Here is a 17,928-nt window from a genome sequence, read left to right as displayed (position 1 = left end):
CCAGCTTGTGTAGATTTGTATATTGCTAACGTTAACCAATATAGCTCATCCCAGGAGAACACTGTTTATATCACTAATGTTACCCAATATAGCTCATCCCAGGAGAACACTGTTTATATCACTAATGTTAACCAATATAGCATTATAGCTCATCCCAGGAGAACACTGTGTTTATATCACTAATGTTAACCAATATAGCTCATCCCAGGAAAACACTGTTTATATCACTAATGTTAACCAATATAGCTCATCCCAGGAGAACACTGTGTTTATATCACTAATGTTAACCAATATAGCTCATCCCAGAGAACACTGTGTTTATATCACTAATGTTAACCAATATAGCTCATCCCAGGAGAACACTGTGTTTATATTAGGGATGCACCGAAAATTCGGCTACCGAAAATTATCGATCGAAAAATGTTTAAATAAAGGCTCTTTCGGCTTTCGGCCGAAAGGGTTTTAGCACCGAAAATATATGACCGAAAGTCAAATAACGTGTTGTTGTGATGACGTCATCAAAACGCGACTACAGACATACCGGATTACCGGTAGCATGCGCAACATGTAACGTGAGCAGCTTGGCAGCTCTTCCTGCATTCTACAGCCTGTGATAACTAACTCCTCTTGTGAGTAGGGATGCCCCCCCCGAAACCCGGTTCTAAAACTAAATTAGAAAAAACCGGGAGTATTGATTGTCAGCTCCGACGTTTAACGGTACTGCTAATCAGTAGTCTAGGAGCGGATTAGCTACGGAGCTAACAGTGTACATCCATCTGCGACGCAACGGTGGCAGCAACAGTGGACACTGAGTAATGTTAACGTTATGACGAGTTCATACTACACTACACGTATGAACTCGACATAACGTTAACGTTACTCCGTTTAAATGAAGTGTTTAATTAGCAGCAATCTGTTGTTGAAAATGTATTATCGTTAAACCGGAAATGGAAATGCGAGGACAGGAAGTCGTCATCAATCGTTGTAGTCTTTTAGTCTTAACAGTCTGGAATTAATGTATGCATTCAAAAGTGCTGAATAAATGTTTTATGGGCCCATAATAGTGATTATTAATATTATTTAAGTTAAGTTTAGCCATAATCATGTCTTTTGCCATAATCAGGTAGCTAAAAATATATATATATATATATATATATATATATATATATATATTTATATTAATCATTTTCGGCATTCGGTTTTCGGCCAACTGTTTCCTATTTTCGGTATCGGTTTCGGCCAAGAATTTCCCATTCGGTGCATCCCTAGTTTATATCACTAATGTTAACCAATATAGCTCATCCCAGGAGAACACTGTTTATATCACTAATGTTAACCAATATAGCTCATCCCAGGAGAACACTGTGTTTACATCCAGTGCTGTGTTGTCACGGTTACTCGTGGCTCCTTTCTGAGAGACACGGTTGGTGGACGCACACACCGCGGTAGGAAATGCTGCTGTTTACACCGAGGTCTGTCGCAGCAAAACTATTGAGAGAAACAGTGAGAGAGAACTCCCGGGAAGAGCAGAAATCACGTTTAGTTTGAATCCAGCTGTCAGCGGTACCTCCGGCTTGGTCAGTCGTCCCTACTAACACAATTGGCAGTGTTAGCGGGTGGGAAGCCGGTGCAGAAGCCGGTGGGGTATGTGTCCTGGTCGCTGTAAACTGCGACTCCTACTGGTCAGTCGGGGCGCCTGTTCAGCAGGGAGGGGATCTGGGGGAAATGGCGTGAACCTCCGCGTGTGTTATGTTCCCCCAGTGATACTCCTCACTGTCAGGTGAAAAGAAGCGGCTGGCGACTCTGACACATGTATCGGAGGAGGCATGTGGTAGTTCTACACCCTCCCCAGGCCGACAGTGGGGCAATGCGCGCAACGACCAGGAAGGGAATTGGCATAACGACTAAATTGGGATGGGTGAAAAAATACAGAAAGCCCAACAATAAAAAAAAAAAAAATTAATCACGTTTATATACCTGTTCTGGTGCCTCAGTCACCCTCACTTCCTCCTGTTGGAACGCCTGTTTGGAATATGATGCACATTCATTCTCTCCTTTTCTTTCTTCCTATTTCCACACCTCCCTCTACCTCTACTCATGATCCCTCTTCCTTCTCGCCTCTCCTCCCTCCCTCCCTCACCTCACCTCCTCACCTCACGTCTCTCCTCTCTACAGAGTGCTCACATAGATCCTGAAGAGCTGTTCACCAAATTGGATCGCATCGGGAAGGGATCCTTTGGAGAGGTGGGTGTTCGTTTTGGGTTTGTCTCTCTCTCTCTCTCTCTCTCTCTCTCTCTCTCTCTCCTCTCTCTTCTCTCTCTCTTCTCTCTCTCTTCTCTCTCTCTTCTCTCTCTCTTCTCTCTCTCTTCTCTCTCTTCTCTCTCTCTCTCTCTCTCTCTCTCTCTCTCTCTCTCTCTCTCTCTCTCTCTCTCTCTCTCTCTCTCTCTCTCTCTCTCTCTCTCTCTCTCTCTCTCTCTCTGTGTGTGTGTGTGGTGTTGTACTGCCAAACTTTCTCATGAGCTTAACAAATTCCCCTCTGGACAAATAAAGTTAATTAAACATTTAAATGTCTCTTTTCTTCATTGTTTCTTCTCTTCTCTCCCCTAGGTGTTTAAAGGTATAGATAATCGTAGCCAGAGTGTGGTTGCTATTAAGACCATAGACCTGGAGGAAGCGGAGGATGAGATTGAGGACATCCAGCAGGAGATCACAGTGCTGAGTCAGTGTGACAGCCCCTACATCACCAAGTACTATGGCTCCTATCTCAAGGTACTGCAGCTGATGCATAGAAACACATTTAAACACGTGACTCAGTTGTGGATCCATTATCTTGTTGCACTTGTTCAAATGATCTTCTTTGTTTGTTTTGTCTTTTTCTCGCCCTCTTTTTCTCTCTCTTCTCTCTCACTTTCTTCTCTCCCTATTTCACCCTTCCCTCTTTCTTCTCTCTCTCTCCCTCTCTTTCTCTCCCTTCTCCCTTTCTTTTCTCTCTCTTCTCTCTTCTCCCCCCCCCCCCCTCTCTCTCTCTCTCTCTCTCTCTCTCTCTCTCTCTCCCGCTTTCTTCTCTCTCTCCCTCTTTCTTCTCTCTCTCTCAGGGCAGTAAATTATGGATTATTATGGAGTATCTTGGTGGTGGCTCAGCGCTGGACCTGGTGAGTGTCGGAGCGTTTAGAATGAAGTGATGAGCACCATGGTACCTTGATGTTACGATAATCAGATATATCACACATTCTGAGAGAAATGTGGTCAGTATAATATAATGAGCTCTGGTATCAGGACTTATCATCACAGTCTATTCTATAAGCATGTGGAAACACTAAGGAGTTTACTGGATAAAAAGAGGAAGGTACTCTAACTGCCATGCCCCCCCCCCCCCCACACACACACAAGAAGGAGGAAGAGGAGGGTTATTGGAGCAGCAAAGAGAAAGACAAATATATGTAAAGCAGAGGCGGAACCTAGCTTGAGTCTCAAGTCAGACTCAAGTCATTCATCTTATGTCTCAAGTGTAGTTCCTAGTCTCAGTGTAGAACATGAAGTCATAGTCAAGTCAGGAGGACAGACCACTACACCTCACTGCGGAGGACAGACCACTACACCTGCACCTCACTGCTGAGGACAGACCACTACACCTCACTGCTGAGGACAGACCACTACACCTGCACCTTACTGCTGAGGACAGACCACTACACCTCACTGCTGAGGACAGACCACTGCACCTCACTGCTGAGGACAGACCACTGCACCTCACTGCGGAGGACAGACCACTACACCTGCACCTCACTGCTGAGGACAGACCACTACACCTCACTGCTGAGGACAGACCACTACACCTCACTGCTGAGGACAGACCACTGCACCTCACTGCTGAGGACAGACAGACCACTACACCTGCACCTCACTGCTGAGGACAGACCACTACACCTACACCTCACTGCTGAGGACAGACCACTACACCTCACTGCTGAGGACAGACCACTACACCTCACTGCTGAGGACAGACCACTACACCTCACTGCTGAGGACAGACCACTACACCTGCACCTCACTGCTGAGGACAGACCACTACACCTGCACCTCACTGCTGAGGACAGACCACTGCACCTCACTGCTGAGGACAGACCACTACACCTCACTGCTGAGGACAGACCACTACACCTCACTGCTGAGGACAGACCACTACACCTGCACCTCACTGCTGAGGACAGACCACTACACCTGCACCTCACTGCTGAGGACAGACCACTGCACCTCACTGCTGAGGACAGACCACTACACCTCACTGCTGAGGACAGACCACTACACCTCACTGCTGAGGACAGACCACTACACCTGCACCTCACTGCTGAGGACAGACCACTGCACCTCACTGCTGAGGACAGACCACTACACCTCACTGCTGAGGACAGACCACTACACCTCACTGCTGAGGACAGACCACTACACCTCACTGCTGAGGACAGACCACTACACCTGCACCTCACAAGGTGCTCCTCACTGCTGAGCTACAGTTGAACTCTTGCCGCTCCATTCCGGCAGGTAGTTGGAACCATGTTTCCCACCAGGGCTTCAGGGGAGTGTGTGAGTCGTGTTAGTCCTCACAGGGCTTCAGGGGAGTGTGTGAGTCGTGTTAGTCCTGACTAGGCTTCAGGGGAGTGTGTGAGTCGTGTTAGTCCTGACTAGGCTTCAGGGGAGTGTGTGAGATCCTGTTAGTCCTGACTAGGCTTCGGGGGAGTGTGTGAGATCCTGTTAGTCCTCACAGGGCTTCAGGGGAGTGTGTGAGATCCTGTTAGTCCTGACTAGGCTTCAGGGGAGTGTGTGAGATCCTGTTAGTCCTGACTAGGCTTCAGGGGAGTGTGTGAGATCCTGTTAGTCCTCACAGGGCTTCAGGGGAGTGTGTGAGATCCTGTTAGTCCTGACTAGGCTTCAGGGGAGTGTGTGAGTTGTGTTAGTCCTGACTAGTATCCCAGCTTTGTTGAATCTTGTCTTCATAGCATACTGTGATGACAGTGATTTATAGTCCAGCACCTCGGATGAAGAACCATATAAGTCTGTTTTTAAGTTTTCAGAGGAACATTGGACCTCACTCACTCAAATGTTCGTGTCTTTGTAAATATCTTTTTAAGAACTTTGTAAGAACAAACGTAAGAAAGAATCCCACCAGATTCCTGAACGCCTGAGAATGTGTTCATAGACGGCCAACGTGTTCTCTGCTGCGCTCCCCGAGTGAAGAATGCAGCTGGTTGGAATGCGTGTTCTCGTACACCTGTATCTGCATACCGTATATACACGCCCCCGCCAGCTCCTTATAGGGGCGTGCAACACAGGGCCGTGTGCAGAGGACAGAGTCCATGGGCAACGTGAAAGCAATGTGCGACTGATCAAAATGAGATTAGATTAAAAATGTATCGTCATTATACAGCCCAAGTACAGTACAACGAAAATAACTTTGGCATCCAACCAGAGTGCAAATGTAACAGTAAAGTGCAATAGTAATATACAACGTATACAGGTGATTAAACTGGGTATAAAATATATAAATTAGCACTACTGCGTAATAGTGCTAATCGGATGTATGTAGTACAATGCTACTACAGAGTTGTAGTATTAATATGTATAGTGATGGAGGTAAAGTCCAGTAGTAAGTCATACTACCCAGCAGCATAACTAGTAAGAGTAGGTAAGGGATATGTACAGATTATATAGTATCTAAATATATGTAAAGGGGATTATATGCAGACAGATATAAGTATATATGGTAAGAATAAATACATATATAGGCCTATATGGTATATACATGGTGCACTGGCCAGTAAACGCAGACCTAACTGTTGTAAGGAGTAGAACATGACATCTTAGCGTGACATCTGATTTAATAGTGTCAATATGAGTACAAGGCCACCCAAACCCATCGTGGCTGATGGACGGCTGCGGTGCGGTATGCCCGCCCTGTCTCCTAGCTCCCTCTGGAATGTCCCAATGGCTAAAAAGCAAAAACCACCATAAAATCCACATTTACAACACAAGCAATTCGAAGGGGATCCCCCATCAGGATGTCGGTGATATTATAGTGTTGCTGTGGACGCTAGGTGGATGGAGAATAGAACAAGCCAATAATTGTTATATATGTATGTATACATGTAATAAAACACATATACATACTTACATGGTAGCAATAGTATCTAAAGTACATGAGAACATTTTACAATTAAAATAAAATAGAGCTAAGAACAAAAGAGCATAGGAATACAAGCGCTGGTATGAAAATAAGATGAAGGCTCAAAGTCAAGGCTCAGAGCTCAAAGTATCAGGTTAGATTCCGGTCAACTGAGGGCGACGTAGAGCGGATCCATCGCACCTGTGGTGCTCAGATCCAGTTTGAGGAAGAACAGCCGCTGCAGTCTACGCTGTTGGCCACATCAAGGATGGCGCAGGGAAGATCACATGACAGGCCCAACGGGGGCAGGACCAGGGCTGGCTGTATATAGGCTGTGTACCTGTATATCAACACACTATCACTCGAGACATCCACTCACAGAGAGACGGGGACAAGGGTTAGAAGAGCTCCCATGTCCCAATAGGCAGACATGGGAGCAAGAAACAGTCATCCTAACTGAACTAACCAGACTAGGGTATATCCCGACCAGGTGAGATCAGGGTAGGCTGAATGAGAGAGAGAAAAGATGGGTCTTGAGCGAGGATTTAAAAACGTTGACAGAGCAGGCGCCCCTGATGACGGCGGGTAATTTATTCCGCAGGTAGGGAGCGTGGCGAATTTTTTTTTTACCCTAGGGATCGATGGGAGCATTTTGTGAATGGAGAGCGCGAGGGGGCGAGTATCGCGTAATGTGTTCGGATAGATAGAGCGGTGCAAGCCCATTCAAATCTTTTTAAGTGAGTAGCAACACTTTAACGTCAGATCTGGCCTGGATGGGAAGCCAGTGTAGGGAGGGTGTGATATGATCAAATCTTCTAGTTTTAGTTAGCATCGGTGCAGCCGCATTTTGCACCATGTTGAAGATCTTTCAGGCTCGAGTTAGGTAGGCCTGAAAACATTACAGTAATGTAGTCGTGATGACAAACGCATGAATTAGGGTTTCGGGGTCGGTGAAAGTTAAAATAGGATGCATTTTTGCGATATTACGGAGATGGAAGAAGGCAATTTTGGTGAAGTTTTTAATATGTGCATTAAATGAGAGTGAGGAATAAAAAATTACTCCAATGTTTTTATGGTGGAACTCTGAGAGACATGATGGGTATCAAATTTGAGAGAGATGTCCTCAAACAGGCCTGTCTGATTTGGGGGGCCAACGACCAGCATCTCTATATATTTAAAAGCCAAGGGCACCACACCAGTAGGCAGTGAAGTGTTGAAAATGTTAAGTGGGGCGCGACCTGGAGAGTTGCTGGAAGAGGGTCAAGCGAGTGAGGGTTTAGCTAGATTGATTGATTGATTGATTGATTGATTGATTGATTGAAAACTGTATTAACAGATTGCAGGATGGGTACAATACAGTACGGCTCAATACAAAACCACTGCTAAGAGGATGCAGACCAGAAAAAGACTTTCGTTTTGTTTACATCGGGGTCCAAACAGTTTTGAGAAGACACTAAGGGCTAGATCCACAAAGAATGGATTGCACGGAGCAAGTTGCACCCTTTACAATTCATTATGAATTGAAAATGGGGGGGCCCTGATGTAAACAAGACGAAAGTCTTTCTCTGGTCTGCATCCCCTTAACAATTGTGTGTATTGAGCTGTATTGTACCCATTCTGCAATCTGTTAATAAAACGTTCATTCAATCAATCAATCTGCACGGTGATTGATTGAATGAAAATTGTATTAACAGATTGCAGAATGGGTACAATACAGTATGGCTCAATACACACAATTGTTAACACTTTGATTGCCACTCACGAGATTTCTCGGATTTAAATTTTTTATTTTTTTTTAAGCGATCTGAAATCATAATTGCATCACGCGAGCCTACCCGAGAACCGCCGGCGATCAGATGTGGAAAAAAGCGCCCCCTATCGTCTCCCAGATGACATCAGGGATTTTGGAATGGACTCAATGAAAATGGATGGGGAAAAAAAATCCTGTACTCCACATTTTCCAGTCCACTGATGCAGCCGGGGTTACTAGAGTTCATTATGGATCCTCTGAGCGCTGCGGATCATGAGTTCTACTGTATACACGTTATATCTATACACTTATCGATTTTTTTCGAATGGTGATCAGGAATTGGAATATACCAGTTGGATACCATCTGATGTCAGGTAAGGAATCTATGTTATCAGTGTTAGGATAATCAGACTCGTTTTGATGAAGATATAAGCTGTTTTGTGAAATGTGCTCTTATCGGTTTCACTGTAAAATCCATGAGGAAATGAAAATGGCTATTATCAGCGCGCGGCTCGAATGGGCGTGCGTGTACGTATAATATTGATCATCTAGCGTTTATTTGAAAACGATTCATAAATAGGCCGACAAATATCAACATTCTGGAATATTCCAGTAAAAGACGAAAATGCTCTCAAACGGAAATGAAGCGATAAAAAACCAATCTGCCTTGACGGCACTGACTGTAAAATGATTCTTTGATAAGCGACGGGCAGATTAGACACATAATTTAAAACATAGATTAGGCGATATTAACGTTAACATTAAAGTGGATGGTGGCATTCTAGCACGAAGTCTGGCGCCACCTGGTGGCACTGAAAGTGTTAAGGGAATGCAGACCAGGGAAATACTTTTGTCTTGTTTACATCAGGGTCCCCCATTTTCAATTCATAATGAATTGTAAGTAAAGGTGCAACTTGCTCCGTGCAATCCATTCTTTGTGGATGTAGCCCTAAGTGAGATGTTTTCAAGGCAGGATAGCGTATGGCTCGGTTGCATAGCAGAGGGAAAGCCCTTCGGATGTTGAGTGGGACTCTGGAGAGTAAACTCGTCAATTTCGGCGTTAGTGAATGAGAACTATTGTCTTCAAACTGTATTATCTAAAGATGGAAAGTTGTTGTGTTCACTTCTAGTTAAAGGCGGTCAATGTTGAGTAGTTTCTTGTGATATTATATCACATTCACACTAACTTCATTAACTTCACAACTGCAAAGACATGGGCTGTCCAACACATTTCAAAAAGAGACTTATATGGTTCTTCAGTACAAGGGTTTGTGTTTTGTGTGCTCGTATATCATGTTGCATGCTTGTGTGTGTGTGTGTGTGTGTGTAGTTGCGAGCAGGCCCATTTGACGAGTCTCAGATAGCGACCATGCTGAAGGAGATCCTGAAGGGACTGGACTACCTACACTCTGAGAAGAAGATTCACAGAGACATCAAAGGTATGGATAGGTCTAAACTGAGATTCATAGAGACATCAAAGGTATGGATAGGTCTAAACTGAGATTCATAGAGACATCAAAGGTATGGATAGGTCTAAAACTGAGATTCATAGAGACATCAAAGGTATGGATATGTCTAAACTGAGATTCATAGAGACATCAAAGGTATGGATAGGTCTAAAACTGAGATTCATAGAGACATCAAAGGTATGGATAGGTCTAAAACTGAGATTCATAGAGACATCAAAGGTATGGATAGGTCTAAACTTAGATTCATAGAGACATCAAAGGTATGGATAGGTCTAAACTTAGATTCATAGAGACATCAAAGGTATGGATAGGTCTAAACTGAGATTCATAGAGACATCAAAGGTATGGATAGGTCTAAACTGAGATTCATAGAGACATCAAAGGTATGGATAGGTCTAAACTGAGATTCATAGAGACATCAAAGGTATGGATAGGTCTAAACTGAGATTCATAGACATCAAAGGTATGGATAGGTCTAAACTCAGATTCATAGAGACATCAAAGGTATGGATAGGTCTAAAACTGAGATTCATAGAGACATCAAAGGTATGGATAGGTCTAAAACTGAGATTCATAGAGACATCAAAGGTATGGATAGGTCTAAAACTGAGATTCATAGAGACATCAAAGGTATGGATAGGTCTAAAACTGAGATTCATAGAGACATCAAAGGTATGGATAGGTCTAAACTTAGATTCATAGAGACATCAAAGGTATGGATAGGTCTAAACTGAGATTCATAGAGACATCAAAGGTATGGATAGGTCTAAACTTAGATTCATAGAGACATCAAAGGTATGGATAGGTCTAAAACTGAGATTCATAGAGACATCAAAGGTATGGATAGGTCTAAACTTAGATTCATAGAGACATCAAAGGTATGGATAGGTCTAAACTGAGATTCATAGAGACATCAAAGGTATGGATAGGTCTAAAACTGAGATTCATAGAGACATCAAAGGTATGGATAGGTCTAAACTGAGATTCATAGACATCAAACATATGAATATGTCTAAACTGGGACTCGGAGACATCAAAGGTATATGGATAGGTCTAAACTGAGATTCATAGAGACATCAAAGATATGGATAGGTCTAAACTGAGATTCATAGAGACATCAAATATATGGATAGGTCTAAACTGAGATTCATAGAGATATCAAAGGTACAGTATGTGGATGGGTCTAAACTGGACTAAAGGAATACCTTGGGCATGGTTTGACTGTTTAGATCGCTAGCCTGGCTAACAATGTAAATATATTACCGTTTCCCTCATTGTTGTGACCAGGATTACATTGGCTGTGCCCGGAGATGGTGTAGTGCCCGGAGATGGTGTAGTGCCCGGAGATGGTGTAGTGCCCGGAGATGGTGTAGTGCCCGGAGATGGTGTAGTGCCCGGAGATGGTGTAGTGCCCGGAGATGGTGTAGTGCCCGGAGATGGTGTAGTGCTCAGAGATGGTGTAGTGCTCAGAGATGGTGTAGTGCTCAGAGATGGTGTAGTGCTCAGAGATGGTGTAGTGCCCGGAGATGGTGTAGTGCTCAGAGATGGTGTAGTGCTCAGAGATGGTGTAGTGCTCAGAGATGGTGTAGTGGTCAGAGATGGTGTAGTGCCCGGAGATGGTGTAGTGCCCGGAGATGGTGTAGTTCCCGGAGATGGTGTAGTGCTCAGAGATGGTGTAGTGCTCAGAGATGGTGTAGTGCTCAGAGATGGTGTAGTGCTCAGAGATGGTGTAGTGCCCGGAGATGGTGTAGTGCTCAGAGATGGTGTAGTGCTCAGAGATGGTGTAGTGCTCAGAGATGGTGTAGTGCTCAGAGATGGTGTAGTGCCCGGAGATGGTGTAGTGCCCGGAGATGGTGTAGTGCTCAGAGATGGTGTAGTGCCCGGAGATGGTGTAGTGCCCGGAGATGGTGTAGTGGTCAGAGATGGTGTAGTGCTCAGAGATGGTGTAGTGCTCAGAGATGGTGTAGTGCTCAGAGATGGTGTAGTGCTCAGAGATGGTGTAGTGCTCAGAGATGGTGTAGTGCTCAGAGATGGTGTAGTGGTTAAGGAAACGTGTCTTCAGAGCTGGCTTCTTTTTCTCATTAGCTATTGTGCATTCCTTCTGGACACTCCTGAGAGTAGCCCCTTTCGTGACTGTGATGCAAGCCTTGCTTGAATACGCAGTCACTGATTCGACGGTAGTAGCCAGGTTAATGTGTACCATCAAGCACTGGTTAAAGACGAGCGGTGGGTCCAAAATATATCAGATATAAATTTCAAAGGTACTCACCATTGCATTAGGGTTTCACACACACACACACTGCGGCGTTTGAAAGCTCGGCGTTGCTAATAAACGTTTTAATTTTTTTTTAGAAACGAGTAAATAAATCACTGAGCTAGCCTTGGCTAAAATGGCTGCTTCCGCATTTTGACGCAGGAGCGCTGTGATTGCTGGCTGCTTTGTCACATGTAGGGATGGGAATTGATAAGATTTTATCTATACGATTCCATTATCGATTCTGCTTATCGATCCGATTCTTTATCGATTCCCTTATCGATCCCTGATACATTTCTAATTTAAATAAATAAATTGGAAATGCAACAGAACTAAGCTGGTTAGAATAACAACATGCAACTTGACATTTCTGATTGTCATTTATTGTTGAGCCCCCCAGAAAAATACAAAAACTGTAAACAAAAAAGATCAACTATAGCCTACACTTAAATAAAATAATGTATTTGAGATTATCTTAATTTTTTTAAATTTTAATAATTTTATTCTTAAACTAATTTAATCTAGTGAACCGTAGTTGCATTCAACAGGTCGTTATTCCTCTGACTTCTCTGTCTCTGGTCTTTCGAAGACCAGCGCACGCACGCACACACACACACACACACACACACACACACACACACACAGCTCCCTCCCCGCTCGCCCCTGTCCTGTAAGGTGTTGGCTCGTGTTGCTACACGGACATGTTTGTATGTTGCACGGTACTTCCTGACTTACCTACTAGTAAACAGTCAACCCTCTGTCTCTTATTATATGTGAACTAAAGAGTACAAGGTTTACACAACAGCCCCCACAATTTTTTTTTGTATTTGTACCTGTACTACCTGCTGTCAGCTGTTATCTCTCTCTGTGTGTCTGTATGAGCTTGATTAGCTAGCGTTAGCTCCGTGGCTGTTAGGTTGCCCCGGATTAAATGAATGACTCGGTTCTAAAGCATTCGAGTAGTTTTCAATCACTGCACTTTCAAACAGCGGGAGCATTTCGTGAGCATATGACCAAAACCCAGGCAATTTCGAGCCCTTAAGGAATCAAATAGTCTGCCATGGCTACATGCGTGGCGCTAACGTTATTGTTTTGAAATGCGCAACTGTCAGAAAAACCTGGCACCGATAAGAGGAACCGATAGTCACGGAGGCATGCGATTCCAGGAATCGGACAATTAGGAACCGGCTCCCAACGGGAACCGGTTTTTGATTCCCATCCCTAGTCACATGCCTGGTGCGCCCAGCAATCACAGCGCTCCTGCGTCAAAATGCGGAAGCAGCCATTTTAGCCAAGGCTAGCTTAGTGATTTTTTTACTCGATTTAAAATGTTTATTAGCAATGCCGAGCTTTCAAACCCTGCCGCGTGTGTGTGTGAAACCCTAATGCAACGGTGAGTACCTTTGGTCTGGTCTTTAACCAGTGCTTGATGGTGCACATTAACCTGGCTACTACCGTCGAATCAGTGACTTGCACTGATCAATCAATCAATCAATCAATCAAGGCTTGCATCACAGTCACTGAGAGCTGATAATGTTTTTAGTGCTCAGAACACTAACAGTTGACTAGTCTACTTTTAGCAAAAGAGCACCGCGTTTCTGATGGGTTTTCAATAGTCTCTTCGCAACGACAGCCGTGATCGGCGCTCAGAAGTGGCAGGTGAAGAAGGTCTACAGCAGACCCACCTCACACTTTCTCTTCCTGTCATCTCTATCCTTCCCTCCTTTCTCCCCCCTCTCTCTCTCTCTAGCGGCTAACGTGTTGCTGTCGGAGCACGGGCAGGTGAAGCTAGCGGACTTCGGGGTGGCAGGTCAGCTGACAGACACCCAGATCAAGAGGGAGACGTTCGTCGGTACGCCATTTTGGATGGCACCTGAAGTCATACAACAGTCTGCTTATGACTCTAAGGTGGGACATGGACACACACACTCAGTCTCTCTGTCTCTCTCTCTGTGCTCACTCATTTAATCGCTCACACATAATAATAACTTTATTTATATACCACCTTTCATACATGGATTGCAGCTCAAAGTGCTTCACAGCAAATAGCATAACATGAACATAGGCGTAACATTAGCATACAGTTAAAGGCCAACTTGCAGGTTAAACCCTACTCTGCAATTATGGGTAGTTTACATCATTGGTATCTAATTGAATTATTAATTTATTTCCATTTGACACCGGAAATGGCACTCCGAAAGAGTTAAAAAGGTCCACGCACGAATAACATGCACGAGCAAATCTAAAAGCTTATCAGACGCTAGTAGGGCTGTGACGTCACGTCAGGAAACGTATGCCTTATGCTCGTCCGGGTCATAGTACTACTGGATATATGGCGCTGGCTAACGTTAGCATTATGTCTACTGTCGTGAACCATTTTAGATCGGGGCATGTAGAGGAGTTTGGGGAACGAGTAAAATCATGTGCAGGTGTGCAGGTCCTCTTCTCAGACCTGTGTGGCAAAGCACTGCACACGCATCATGCAAGCTACACGTCGCTGCATGTTGATCTATATTAGCCCACTCGGTGCATCACAGTCAGTGACTGTGATGCACCGAGTGGGCTACTATTCTGCTAACAACATACCCCGGCGTCTAGCTTGTTAGCCGGCACCGGCATAAATACCCGATTTAAAATGGTTCTCTCCTCTTTGTATACCTTTGTCCTCACAAGTATTCTGCCAGGGAACTTATGGACACGTTAGTTAGCTCATAGCTATCGTGTACCACTAACGTTACAAGCTGTATGTTGTTAGCACAATAGCTACCAAGCTAAGCTACGTTAGCTTCTAACGGTGTATACACAATATGTACAACGACACAATGATCAAACACCTTATAACTACTACTATTGTCGTGTCCATAAGTTCCCTGGCAGAATACTTGTGAGGACAAAGGTATACAAAGAGGAGAGAACCATTTTAAATCACAACAAGCTAGACGTCGGGGTATGTTGTTAGCACAATAGCTACCAAGCTAAGCTACGTTAGCTTCTAACGGTGTATACACAATATGTACAACGACACAATGATTTACATTATTACAAATGGTAACGTGGTTGTGGCTTTTACAAATAGTGGTTAGCTTTAGAGATGGATGGCTATGATCACGGAGCAATAGTGTTGTTAGGTGAAACGGATACATTTTCATTCATCACTCGGCTAGTAGTAGCAAGGCTCTCTGCCTGCCACTAGCTGTGTGTGACTCTCAGAGCCCCCTGGTGCACTGCACCTGACGTGACGACATCATTTCGATTACATGTGCACGTTATGAACCATTGATTAAAATATCCACGTGCGTGGTGATTGTGTTGGGCAGACAAAATGTTTGATAAAAATGCTAAAACTGGGACAATTTCAATAAAAAAAATGTCCTTCTTCATGAAAGTCACCGTTGGCCTAGTCCACATTGTTTATTGAACAAAAATACAACCTGCAAGTTGGCCTTTAACAGAATAAAAGCAATGCAAGTGCAGACATGAGAATAGGTATAAAAGACAATAAAAGTAGTGCAATGTAGAAAGTGCTAGGGAACACAACGGTACACAGAAACCACGGTTCGGTACATACCTTGTTTTTTTTTTTTTTTTTTTTTTACTTTGACCAGTCAGCTGGTTCTTTTCGCGTTTATCGCTTTTTCTGGTCAAGTATGACCGACAGAAACAGGTTGAATGGGGGTATAGATGGGGGGAAAGACACTCTGAGAAAATACGGCTAGTCCGGGAGTCGAACTCGCTACCCCAGATCCGTGACGCGCACGGTTGTCCCCGACGCCGAAATAGCGTTCGAGGTACGCGGTGAGCTACTGGCGCTCCCCCATACCTTGGTTTTTAAGTCACAGTTCGGTATGATTTCGGCACAGTGGGGGAAAGTTTGCAGAACGTGGCTTTCCGTGTTCCACTCAGGGGTGATATAGTGTGCAGTTACTGTTTAAGTAGGGCTGTCAATGAATATTCTATAATCAAATGAATAATCGACTTGTCAAAATAAAATCCATTTGACATTCATCGATTGTGAACATTTAAAATTCGGTTGTGAAAAAGGGTAGGTCTTCTAGCTCTGGCTTGTTGTTTGCGTTCGCCACACTATGATACATTACAGGCATCTCCTCTGGGCAGGGTGGGGCGCCCTATCTTTATACACACACACACACACACACACACACACCAAGAAAGACGACTATTATGTAATTCGTAAGCATATCTGTTTACTTTGTTAATGGACGTCATGCCCAGCTATAGAAAATGGTTCCTTTTGTGTAGTGTGTGTTCTGTGGTCTCATGCTGAAGTGCTGAGTCGTATCATGACGAGGCACTTTTCAGCTCTCTCTCTGCGTTGACCTACTTCTGCCATGTGTAGAACCAGAGCCCTGGGGCCGTGCGGTGCCAGCCAGGTCATGAGTTTTTCACCTACAGTTGGGTCCATCAGGTTGAGAATCAGCTGCTCCTGCTCTTCAGGTTGAGAATCAGCTGCTTCATCCTCAGTTTGAGGTTGAGCTTCTTCCACATTCTGCAATTCAACTTCAGCCTCCTCTTCCTCATTCTGCGATTGAACTCCAGCCTCATCATCCTCACTCCGAGACACAAGGGCAGCCTCCTCTTCCTCAGGTTGAGATTCAGCAGCCTCCTCCTCTAACATGGGGCAAAGGAGAAGATTCTCCTCGGGTCTGGAGAAGTTATTTTCCTCCACCACTCTCTGGACCTCAACCTGCAGACCATCCAGGTCAGGTACAGGGTCCGTCATGGCAGGCCAGGGATGGTGGTAAACACAGGAATTAACATGATGCCCAAAGCGACGGCAGTGGCCACACCATCTCTCAGCTGTGGCTGAGGTACATTCTGGCCACGTATGACCCTCCCTACAAAACCTGCAGGAGTGATGATCTGAAGAGTGGAGGTGGCACTCACACGGCAGGGCCTCCGGATCCACTCCAATCTCATTCTCCTCCAGCAGGAACCTCATGGCCCGGTGGTACTGCTCAAGTGGAGTTGAAGCTGGGTACTTCAGGGTCCACTGTGACCAGTAGAGCGGGAGCTTGTCGGTAAGCTGGGGAACCAGCTCTGGAGTAGCTTCCATCTCATCCCACCGCTGGAGCAGCCACTGCCAGAGGTAGTCGGCTGCATATCGTCTCTCTTCCTCTTCCTCTTCCTCCATGTACAAAAGGCTTACCGGTTGTTGCTCCTCCCACCTCACCATCTTGGGTTCTCCGCCTGGAACCCCATTGGCTGGAACCGATGACGGGCCGGACCTGGTTGCCTCCAGATCCAACTGGAGCTGGGTGACCGGGTGGTTGTGAACACTGAACTCCTGTTCTCCTTTTGGCTGCCTCCTTCTCTTGCCGCTTGTCTCGTTCCATCTGGTACCGCGTACAAGTCTCAAACACCTGCGTCCAGCCTTTTGGAGCTGGCCTCCTCCTCTGTAGGCTCTGGTTGTTGTTGCTGCTCGTAGTCTTCTTTACACTTCTGACACCAATTGTTAGGATGTGGCCAAGCGGTGGGAAAAGGGAGTCTTAGGCAAGTTGTCATCACCCAGTGTTTTGTTTTTATTTTATTTTTGTTCACCAGTGGGAAAATAAAGTCTGCAGCACAACAATTTAACATTTCTGTAAAAAAGAAATATCATTGCAAAATACAAAACTATGATGAGCTTCTATCCCAGGCTTTATCCTGGAAGCTCCTCCTACAGAGACGAACCAAAATAAACAAACAATTGGTGATAGTATGTAGTAGTGGTCATTAATAACAGTTGGTGATAGTATGTAGTAGTGGTCATTAATAACAGTTGGTGATAGTATGTAGTAGTGGTCATTAATAACAGTTGGTGATAGTATGTAGTAGTGGTCATTAATAACAGTTGGTGATAGTATGTGTAGTGGTCATTAATAACAGTTGGTGATAGTATGTAGTAGTGGTCATTAATAACAGTTGGTGATAGTATGTAGTGGTCATTAATAACAGTTGGTGATAGTATGTGTAGTGGTCATTAACACTTTGGCTGCCATGGGTTAAATTCATTATCAACCGTAGGTTGCCGGCTCTATTTGTCTATAGAGAAAGTCCCCTTCTTTGCAGGGCTATAACTTTTTAAATTCTATTGCTACATTGCCATTATTAGGGCCCATTCAAAGTCCTATATGTATTGTTCATTGTGTAGCAACGTTAAACTTTTTCATTCACATATTCATAGTAAAGTATGGTCTAATGTATAAGTATGTTTTCATCTCTTTCTGCAGCTTTCTCCAGAACGTGATCTATAGCCCCAAATACATTATATTGATGATGCAATACAGTTTTATGGCAA

General features: G+C 44.5%; 1 protein-coding gene across 1 annotated transcript in view; it reads left to right on the top strand.

Annotated features, from left to right (window-relative positions):
* Positions 1–17,928, top strand: part of stk26 (serine/threonine protein kinase 26) — a 128,467-nt gene that overhangs the window by 77,943 nt on the left and 32,596 nt on the right. Inside the window, exons 2-6 of the mRNA XM_084326496.1 lie at positions 2,176–2,244; positions 2,608–2,769; positions 3,096–3,152; positions 9,238–9,346; positions 13,381–13,538. Coding sequence (XP_084182622.1) covers positions 2,176–2,244; positions 2,608–2,769; positions 3,096–3,152; positions 9,238–9,346; positions 13,381–13,538 — 555 coding nt within the window. The remainder of the gene's footprint in view (positions 1–2,175; positions 2,245–2,607; positions 2,770–3,095; positions 3,153–9,237; positions 9,347–13,380; positions 13,539–17,928) is intronic.

Source organism: Notolepis coatsorum (genome assembly GCF_963971535.1).
Source record: "Notolepis coatsorum genome assembly, chromosome: 1".
Taxonomy (NCBI): domain Eukaryota; kingdom Metazoa; phylum Chordata; class Actinopteri; order Aulopiformes; family Paralepididae; genus Notolepis; species Notolepis coatsorum.
Note: the sequence above shows the minus strand (reverse complement) of the source record. Positions and strands in the feature narration are given on the sequence as shown.